The following is a 10,694-nucleotide window of genomic DNA, read 5'->3' as shown; positions in this document are numbered from 1 at the left end:
ATACCTCAGAACTCCTTGAAAAACCCATCTTCTCAGCTCTGGAGATGAACATACCTCAGAACTCCTTGAAAAACCCATCTTCTCAGCTCTGGAGATGAACATACCTCAGAACTCCTTGAAACAACCCATCTTCTCAGCTCTGGAGATGAACATACCTCAGAACTCCTTGAAACAACCCATCTTCTCAGCTCTGGAGATGAACATACCTCAGAACTCCTTGAAACAACCCATCTTCTCAGCTCTGGAGATGAACATACCTCAGAACTCCTTGAAACAACCCATCTTCTCAGCTCTGGAGATGAACATACCTCAGAACTCCTTGAAACAACCCATCTTCTCAGCTCTGGAGATGAACATACCTCAGAACTCCTTGAAACAACCCATCTTCTCAGCTCTGGAGATGAACATACCTCAGAACTCCTTGAAACAACCCATCTTCTCAGCTCTGGAGATGAACATACCTCAGAACTCCTTGAAACAACCCATCTTCTCAGCTCTGGAGATGAACATACCTCAGAACTCCTTGAAACAACCCATCTTCTCAGCTCTGGAGATGAACATACCTCAGAACTCCTTGAAACAACCTATCTTCTCAGCTCTGGAGATGAACATACCTCAGAACTCCTTGAAAAACCCATCTTCTCAGCTCTGGAGATGAACATACCTCAGAACTCCTTGAAACAACCCATCTTCTCAGCTCTGGAGATGAACATACCTCAGAACTCCTTGAAAAACCCATCTTCTCAGCTCTGGAGATGAACATACCTCAGAACTCCTTGAAACAACCCATCTTCTACCATTGTGTCACCCCAAACAAAAGTCAGTTGCAGTGTTCTTTTTCATGTCCCCCTCCCACTTTCATAATGGATTCCATTCTGCCCTCATTAGAATAATCTATTCATAGCTTAGTTGAAAATGGTTTCTATCCTTCTTCTGTGAATACATGGCTGGATCGGCATCTCGACTCTTCCCAATGGGAACTCTGTTATCCTCACTCTGTGTCTGTTGTGTTGTCTCTGGCAGGTACCACGCGGCAGCCCAGAGAGGGGGAGGTTCCTGGAGTGGACTATAACTTCATCAGTGTAGGGGAGTTCCGTGTGCTGGAGGAGAGTGGCCTGCTGCTGGAGAGTGGAACCTACGACGGTTGGTCTGAGCGTCTGGGGGAAGTGTATGGGAGGTGGACATTACAAGACCCAGTAACACTATTCCCCACGACTTATGCATTGTTTGTTTACTCATTTATAGTACCTGCTGAGATGTCACTGTCATCCAGGTCATCAGATAAACTCAATATAAAGATGGCATTCATGCATTGTAAATGTGAAAGGAAGTAGGTCTAGCTTCCCAAGAGTTTCTTCCGGAGCGACTTAGCATAGTCCCACTTAGCATTCAAAGTAGGTTGATGATTTCTCAGAAGCCAGCGGTCAGTATTGTGACAGAGAACCCTGGAGGACCCTCATAGCCAGTCATATCCAGACGTCACCAGTACGCAGGATAAATAATACATCCTCACAGTGAGGACATATAGCAGGCTGATCTACATATGGCTGCTTCAGCTCTATCTCGGGATGTTACTTATTAATGTGGGCCCTTTTGACCTCTGGGGAATCTCCACCGGACAACTGAGGCATAGACACACACATGCACACCCACACACATGCACACCCACACACATGCACACCCACACAAATGCACACCCACACGCGTGCACACGCAAACACATTTTCTCTCGCTCCCTCTCTCTCTCTCTCTCTCTTATGCTCATGAGATTGAGTTTTTGTTCACAACGGAATGTGTAACGTTTTGTCAATGATCTCCCTGTGAGTCAATCTGTGACTTAGAGCCTGGTTTATTACCGGCAGCCCCATTCCTTTGGTCTGAGAGGAAGTCTATGCCAGGCTGGATGTATGTGTGGATGGTTGGCTTTTCCCATTGACCAAGCCATCAGTGGGACTAATCTCTGTGATCTCTGGACAGACAGGCAGGGCATGATCACCTGTCGCTGTGGAGGTGATCTGTCAGGGAGTGACTAGGTCCAAGGTTACAGCACTATGTATTACTGACTCTGGCCTCGACTGTTGGCCCTTGGTTGAGAGGAGGTTTGTGGTCAATGTTTTGGATGGACACAGGTCTTTCACTCTCTTTCCCTCCCTCCCTCCCTCCCTCCCTCCCTCCCTCCCTCCCTCCCTCCCTCCCTCCCTCCCTCCCTCCTCCCTCCCCCTCCCTCCCTCCCTCACTCCCTCACTCACTCACTCCCTCACTCCCTCACTCACTCCCTCACTCCCTCCCTCCCTCACTCCCTCCCTCACTCCCTCCCTCACTCCCTCCCTCCCAGAGTAGCTAACTCAAACTCAGGGAGGAAAGTGCCAACAAAGGTTGGAGCTGTTTTATTTCTCAATAGGCACAGAGAGGCTGAAAGGCCATGAGTAGCACTTTCTTGCAGTTGAGAGCTGTGCCTTGACTCCAGAGCAGGTTACGTGAGAGTCTATACACCAGGGTTCATAACTTGTCTTCCTCCTCTCTCTCTACCGCTCAGTATGGACGCCAGCCAGGGCAACATGAATTATAGAAGAGAGAATTGGCCAGAAAAGAAGCAATGATAGAAAAAATACTGAGATAAGAAATAATGGGTTTGTTTATGGAAGCTGTAGGCCTGACTCAGTGAGGTACTGATAGAGGAGCTGTACCTGTGATGTGATGCTGCTGTATTGTAGAGAGCACAGAGCAGCAGCTTATAGAGCACATATTATTATAGAATAACTATCTTCAAAGTAATGACTCGGGACGGCGGGTTGTGAAATGAAAGCTTCTTTTAGTAATACTACTTGTTCACATTACATTGAACAGCTTTAGATTCTACAAAACAATATCCGAAAGTTGATGGCGAAAGACAGGATAATCACTTGTCACTTGTACATAACTGGCGCGTTCTCCGTTTTTCTACTACCTGTCGCAGGGCATTCTGGTACTTGCAGTCAATAGCATGATCCAATACTATCTAAAACAACCTAAATATGTATGCAGTTCTCTCAATCTCCATCACACAAATTCTAATACAATTACATATGTATATAACTCTAAAGAAAATATCTTTAGATACAGCTCAATTAATGAACTGTAAACATTAACTCTGTAACCTGTTAAAAGTTCCAACACGTATAGGTCTTTGAAGAGCTCCAGTAGAGCTGAGTATTACTGAAGATAAGAGCAGCCAGGGTAATGGGCCAGCTCACAGGACTAGGGAGGGAGGGAGAGGGTGAAGGTGCTGCACTGGCAAGACAAACAGAGGACAATCCCAGAGAGAAGGATTAAGAAAGGCTTCAATGCTGAGAAATGTCAGAGTAGAGTATGCGGAAAGATTTTCTGTGTTTCACTGTGGGTCTAAAAAGACAAACACATATTGTATGAAAGTATACAGACTCACTCGATGCCGTTAAAAGAATCCCCTTTGTCACTCAATGCTGTTAAAAAGAATCCCCTTTATCACTACATGCAGCCATATTCTAATGTACATGGTGGCTGTGCATTGGCTAAATCGGGGACTTTGGGAAGTGCTTATTAGAGACAGTAGGTCTGGCCTTTAAAACTGAAACCTCCGAGCTGGGATCTGCTGTAGTCTAGTAGAAACATCTATTAACACTGGCTCACCCTCACAGCAGAGGAATGTGGAGTTGAAAAGGGTGGCTGTGGAGTCGTGGGAATTGATGCCAAGCAGACTGCCAGCTCTGTGCCAGCAGCGGAAGGAAGCCCTTCTACTCTGGAGAAACCTATCTATTCTGCCAGCCTGTGAAGGCTGGGCATGCTGCTGGTCAGTGGGCGCTAAGCAGGAGAGAGAGGGGGCTCATCCTCCATGATTAATGAGTGTCTGTGGGCATGGCCTTGCCTGGCTAGTTAAGAGGCAGAGAGAGAGGGGAAAGGAGAGAAAGAAAGAGAGGGGGAAAGGAGAGAAAGAAAGAGAGGGGGAAAGGAGGGGGAAAGAGGGGGAAAGGAGAGAAAGAAAGAGAGGGGGAAAGGAGAGAAAGAAAGAGAGGGGGAAAGGAGAGAAAGAAAGAGAGGGGGAAAGGAGAGAAAGAAAGAGAGGGGGAAAGGAGAGAGAAAAAGGGGGAAAGGAGAGAAAGAAAGAGAGGGGGAGAGAAAGAAAGAGGGAAAGGAGAGAAAGAAAGAGAGGGGAAAGGAGGAAAGAAAAGAGGGGAAAGGAAAGAAAGAAAGAGGGGGAAAGGAGAGAAAGAAAGAGAGGGGGAAAGGAGAGAAAGAAAGAGAGGGGGAAAATGAGTGTGTTAGAGCGGAGAGAGAAAATACTTAAGTGGTGTTCCAGGGATGCGAGCATAATGGCTGTGTCCCCTGGTGTGCTAGCGCTATGTATTCACCACAGAGAGTGATGGCGAGAGGAACACTTTTTAGCACACAAGGCCATGAGAGGAACAGTGAAATTGAGAGAAAAGGAGTGAGAGCTCAGACTGGCACTGCTATCCATGTTTTGTTGGCTGCTGCCCTACTGAGGTTCTCACAGGTTGGGCACAGGATGCCTACTCTAACCAGTTTGCAAGACTTCTCCATCTCTGAAAGAACAGTAACACTACCAACACGTCCATGGCCCTGGGCCTGCTGGACCCCCCTGGGCCTGCTGGATTCCCCTGGGCCTGCTGGATTCCCCTGGGCCTGCTGGACCCCCCTGGGCCTGCTGGACCCCCTGGGCCTGCTGGATCCCCCTGGGCCTGCTGGATTCCCCTGGGCCTGCTGGATTCCCTGGGCCTGCTGGACCCCCTTGGGCCTGCTGGATCCCCCTGGGCCTGCTGGATCCCCCTGGGCCTGCTGGATCCCCCTGGACTGTACCCATACAGGCTGGTCATGGATAAAGAATGAGGGGGAAGGTCTCCCTCCCACACACAGCTGCTGTACTTTTTCGATACTAGAATTTTTGTTCCTTTCGGTCCTTCTGTCAAATGTGTCTGGCGTCGTATATGGATTGAGAGGATCAAGTCTGACTAGTAATTTGACTGAATATTCTGAAGGGGGCAGTAGTTCGCTAACCAGGCTACTTGCGCTTGAGCATGCAGCTGACACAGCGCGAGCCACTTTTGACAAACAAGCGAAAGGAGACAGAAAATGCTGACAGCATGGCTTCTTCTGAAACATCATACCTCCACACCCGCAGCTTGTTGACAAAACTGGCTGCAAAAGCAAACTATGGGAATATTTTGATTATAGAGCAGATGAGGGCCAGCCCACCGAAACAACTAAGCAAAATGTGATGTGTTACAAAGCAGTGCAATGTAAGGGAAGTTTAGTTCCAAAACTCAACTATTTTTGAGTGACAATGACATGAACATATATTCAGCATGACAATCATGTGAGCATCATAATGTCATTACATAACCCAAAAGTAATGGGAAATGTACTCATAACTTGACCACAATACATTTAGCAATATTCTATCTGGGATCCTTGGGATGTCCCTAACCTTAACCCTTACCTTAACCATTTTAAATGTCAACTTCAATGTGGGTAAAGTCAGAGTTGGGACCTCCCAAGGACCCCAGAGAGCAATGACCATATATTTAGACTACTTCAAATCAAATGTATTTATTTAGCCCTTCGTACATCAGCTGATATCTCAAAGTGCTGTACAGAAACCCAGCCAAAACCGCAAGCAATGCAGGTGTTGAAGCACATCTGTGTGGATGAGGTTGACAGTAGGTAGAACCCTGACTGTGCTGTGTGGATGAGGTTGACTGTAGGTATAACCCTGACTGTGCTGTGGAGTATGGATGAGGTTGACTGTAGGTAGAACCCTGACTGTGCTGTGGAGTATGGATGAGGTTGACTGTAGGTAGAACCCTGACTGTGCTGTGGTGTATGGATGAGGTTGACAGTAGGTACAACCCTGACTGTGCTGTGGAGTGTGGATGAGGTTGACAGTAGGTACAACCCTGACTGTGCTGTGGAGTGTGGATGAGGTTGACAGTAGGTAGAACCCTGACTGTGCTGTGGAGTATGGATGAGGTTGACTGTAAGTAGAACCCTGACTGTGCTGTGGAGTGTGGATGAGGTTGACTGTGGGTAGAACCCTGACTGTGCTGTGGAGTATGGATGAGGTTGACTGTAGGTATAACCCTGACTGTGCTGTGGAGTATGGATGAGGTGGACTATAGGTAGAACCCTGACTGTGCTGTGGAGTATGGATGAGGTGGACTGTAGGTAGAACCCTGACTGTGCTGTGGAGTGTGGATGAGGTTGACTGTAGGTAGAACCCTGACTGTGCTGTGGAGTATGGATGAGGTTGACTGTAGGTATAACCCTGACTGTGTTGTGGAGTATGGATGAGGTGGACTGTAGGTAGAACCCTGACTGTGCTGTGGAGTATGGATGAGGTGGACTGTAGGTAGAACCCTGACTGTGCTGTGGAGTATGGATGAGGTTGACTGTAAGTAGAACCCTGACTGTGCTGTGGAGTATGGATGAGGTTAACTGTAGGTAGAACCCTGACTGTGCTGTGGTGTATGGATGAGGTTGACTGTAGGTAGAACCCTGACTGTGCTGTGGAGTATGGATGAGGTTGACTGTAGGTAGAACCCTGACTGTGCTGTGGAGTATGTGGAGTACTGTATGGCTGAAATGTAAAAGTGTGTTACACCATGATGAAAGATAATAAACTAATGTGTCTGCATCCTGCCAGCATGCAGCTGTGCTCCCATATCAACAGGTGTTTTGTTAGCTTGTTGTTGTCATTATGGTCATGGGAGACATCTAATCAAATCAAAGCTTATTTGTCATGTGCGCCGAATACAACAGGTGTAGTAGACCTTACAGTGAAATGCTTACTTACAGGCTCTAACCAATAGTGCAAAAAAGGTATTAGGTGAACAATAGGTAGGTAAAGAAATAAAACAACAGTAAAAAGACAGGCTATATAGAGTAGCGAGGCTATAAAAGTAGCGAGGCTACATACAGACACAGGTTAGTCAGTCTGATTAAGGTAGTATATATGTAGATATGGTTAAAGTGACTATGCATATATGATGAACAGAGAGTAGCAGTAGCGTAAAAGAGGAGTTGGTGGGTGGGACACAATGCAGATAGCCCGGTTAGCCAATGTGCGGGAACACTGGGTTGTCTGCCCAATTGAGGTAGTATGTACATGAGTGTATAGTTATAGTGACTATGCATATATGATAAACAGAGAGTAGCAGCAGCGTAAAAGAGGGGTTTGGAGGCTCACAATGCAAATAGTCCGGGTAGCCATTTGATTACCTGTTCAGGAGTCTTATGGCTTGGGGGTAAAAACTGTTGAGAAGCCTTTTTGTCCAAGACTTGGCACTCCGGTACCGCTTGCCATGCAGTAGTAGAGAGAACAGTCTATGACTGGGGTGGCTGGGGTCTTTGAACATTTTTAGGGACTTCCTCTGACACCGCCTGGTGTAGAGGTCCTGGATGACAGGCAGCTTAGCCCCAGTGATGTACTTGGCCATACACACTACCCTTTGTAGTGCCTTGCGGTCAGAGGCCGAGAAATTTCCGTACCAGGCAGTGATGCAACCAGTCAGGATGCTCTCGATGTTGCAGCTGTAGAACCTTTTGAGGATCTCAGGACCCATGCCAAATCTTTTTAGTTTCCTGAGGGGGCATAGGCTTTGTCGTGCCCTGTTCACAACTGTCTTGGTGTGTTTGGACCATTCTAGTTTGTTGTTGATGTGGACACCAAGGAACTTGAAGCTCTCAACCTGCTCCACTACAGCCCTGTCGATGAGAATGGGGGTGTGCTCGGTCCTTCTTTTCCTGTAGTCCACAATCATCTCCTTAGTCTTGGTTACGTTGAGGGATAGGTTGTTATTCTGGCACCACCCGGCCAGGCCTCTGACCTCCTCCCTAAAGGCTGTCTCGTTGTTGTCGGTGATCAGGCCTACCACTGTTGTGTCGTCAGCAAACTTAATGATGGTGTTGGAGTCATGCCTGGCCATGCAGTCGTGGGTGAACAGGGAGTACAGGAGGGGACTGAGCACACACCCCTGGGGAGCTCCAGTGTTGAGGATCAGCGTGGCAGATGTGTTGCTACCTACCCTCACCACCTGCGGGCGGCCCGTCAGGAAGTCCAGGATCCAGTTGCAGAGGGAGGTGTTTAGTCCCAGGATTCTTAGCTTAGTGATGAGCTTTGAGGGTACTATGGTGTTGAACGCTGAGCTGTAGTCAATGAATAGCATTCTCACATAAGTGTTCCTTTTGCACACGTCCTGGTAATCCATCTGGCCCCACAGCCTTGTGTATGTTTTACTCACGTCGGTTACGGAGAGCGTGATCACACAGTCATCCGGAACAGCTGATGCTCTCATGCATGCCTCAGTGTTGCTTACCTCGAAGCGAGCATAGAAGTGATTTAGCCCGCCTGGTAGGCTCGTGTCACTGGGCAGCTCGCAGCTGTGCTTCCCTTTGTAGTCTGTAATAGTTTGCAAGCCCTGCCACATAAGACGAGTGTTGGAGCCGGTGGTGTATGATTCAATCTTAGCTCTGTATTGACGCTTTGCCTGTTTCATGGTTCGTCGCAGGGCATAGCAGGATTTCTTGTAAGTCCCACACCTTGAAAGCGGTAGCTCTACCCTTTAACTCAGTGCGAATGTTGCCTGTAATCCATGGATTCTGGTTGGGGTATGTATGTGTGGGGACGACGTCCTAGATGCACTTTTTGATAAAGCCAGTGACTGATGTGGTGTACTCCTCAATGCAATCGGAAGAATCCCGGAAAAGGTTCCAGTCTGTGATAGCAAAACAGTCCTGTAGTTTAGCATCTGCTTCATCTGACCATTTTTTTATAGACCGAGTCACTTGTGCTTCCTGCTTTAATTTTTGCTTGTAAGCAGGAATCAGGAGGACTGAGTTGTGGTCGGATTTACCAAATGGAGGGCGAGAGAGAGCTTTGCACGCGTCTCTGTGTGTGGAGTACAGGTGATCCCGCCTCTGGGTGACTGGTTTCCTGTTTGCTTATTTCCTTATACAGCTGTCTGAGTGCGGTCTTAGTGCCAGTATCTGTCTGTGGTGGTAAATACATGATCACGAAAAGTATAGCTTAGAACTCTCTAGGCAATGTGGCAAACCTCTTCAAGCTTAGGAGCGTTTGTCACAAACTAAGTGGTAAACTGTCACCAAATCACCCAAGAATGAGAGTTCTTTCGAACAGGACAGTACCTGTGTGTTTGTTTCTCCGTCCTGGTCCACCCAGGCCGTAGGCGAGGTCAAGGATAGCAGGGTTCGGTACACAAATCGGGTTCTCGGTAGGTCCAGGTCCAAACGCCAACAGGTAAGTCCAAAACAATCCAGCTCATACACGGTAAATCCAGCCAATCTCTATAGTCTCTTTCTCTATTGTTCATAGCTCCTTCCAGCACTCTCTCTTCCTCTTCCTGGTTTTTCTTGACCCTTTATCTGTGAGTCGGCTCCACCTTCTGAGGGTTCCCCTTGCTTCTGGGACTTGTAGTTTTGACGGTCGGCCATTTTGTGATCTGTAGTTCTGACAGGGGTGGCCATTGTAGTGATCGGGCAGAGCCCGTTTATTAGTTCTGCTCTCACATATCTGCCACTTATCACTCGACCCCCTTCTTTGCCACAGCAAGTAGTGTCGCCTGCAATTTATCACAATACACTCTACTTCAGGGGAGCAAAATCTAGAGACTTCCTTAGATTTTGTGCACCAGCTGTTGTTTCCAAATATGCACAGATCGCCCCCCTTGTCTTACCGGAGTGTGCTGTTCTATCTTGCCGGTGTAGCGTGTATCCCGATAGCTGAATATCTATGTTGTCATTCAGCCCTGATTCCATGAAGCATAGGATATTACAGTTTTTGATGTCCCGTTGGTAGGATATTCTTGATCGTACCTCGTCTAGTTTATTGTCCAATGATTTCACGTTGGCGAGTAGAATTGACAGTAACGGTAGCTTTCCCACTCGCCTTCTCCGGGTCCTGACCAGGCATCTGGCTCTTTGTCCTCTGTACCTGCGTCGCCACCTCTTGCAAATAACGGGGATGATGGCCCTGTCGGGTGTTTGGAGAATGTCTTGTGCTTCTTGCTTGTTGAAGACAAATCTTTGTCTAATCCGAGGTGAGTGATCGCCGTCCTTATATCCAGAAGCTCTTTGTCTAATCCGAGGTGGGTGATCGCTGTCCTGATATCCAGAAGCTCTATTTTGCCGTAAGATACGGTTGCAGAAACATTATGTACAAAATAAGTTACAAATAACGCTAAAAAAAACACATAATAGCACAATTGGTTGGGCGCCCGTAAAACTGCTTCCGGCGCCATTTCTGCACTTCCTAGCATATCTACAATGCATTCAGAAAGTATTCACACACCTTGACTCTCTGTGCCCCACATATACCATTATCTGTAAGGTCCCTCAGTTAAGCAGTGAATTTCAAACACAGATTTAATTACAAAGACCAGGGAGGTTTTCCAATGCCTAGCAAAGAAAGGCACATATTGGCATAGCCACAGGAAGTAGGGGTGTTGAGGGTGCTGCAGCAACCCCTGAAAAGTCCCCAAAAATATATAAAAATACACCCAATCACTACAAAGGTACAGGCGTCTTTTCTAACTCAGTTGCTGGAGAGGAAGGAAACCGCTCAGGTATTTGAGCCCTATGGTGACTTTAAAACAGTTACAGTGTTTATTGGCTGTGATAGGACAGAACTGAGGATTGTTCAACAA

General features: G+C 47.4%; 1 protein-coding gene across 1 annotated transcript in view; it reads left to right on the top strand.

Moving 5' to 3' along the window:
- LOC112216266 (membrane-associated guanylate kinase, WW and PDZ domain-containing protein 3-like) overlaps positions 1–10,694 on the top strand; it is a 294,029-nt gene that overhangs the window by 175,679 nt on the left and 107,656 nt on the right. The window contains exon 3 of the mRNA XM_042299572.1: positions 1,024–1,143. Coding sequence (XP_042155506.1) covers positions 1,024–1,143 — 120 coding nt within the window. The remainder of the gene's footprint in view (positions 1–1,023; positions 1,144–10,694) is intronic.

The sequence above is a fragment of the Oncorhynchus tshawytscha genome, linkage group LG16 (genome assembly GCF_018296145.1).
Source record: "Oncorhynchus tshawytscha isolate Ot180627B linkage group LG16, Otsh_v2.0, whole genome shotgun sequence".
Taxonomy (NCBI): domain Eukaryota; kingdom Metazoa; phylum Chordata; class Actinopteri; order Salmoniformes; family Salmonidae; genus Oncorhynchus; species Oncorhynchus tshawytscha.
Note: the sequence above shows the minus strand (reverse complement) of the source record. Positions and strands in the feature narration are given on the sequence as shown.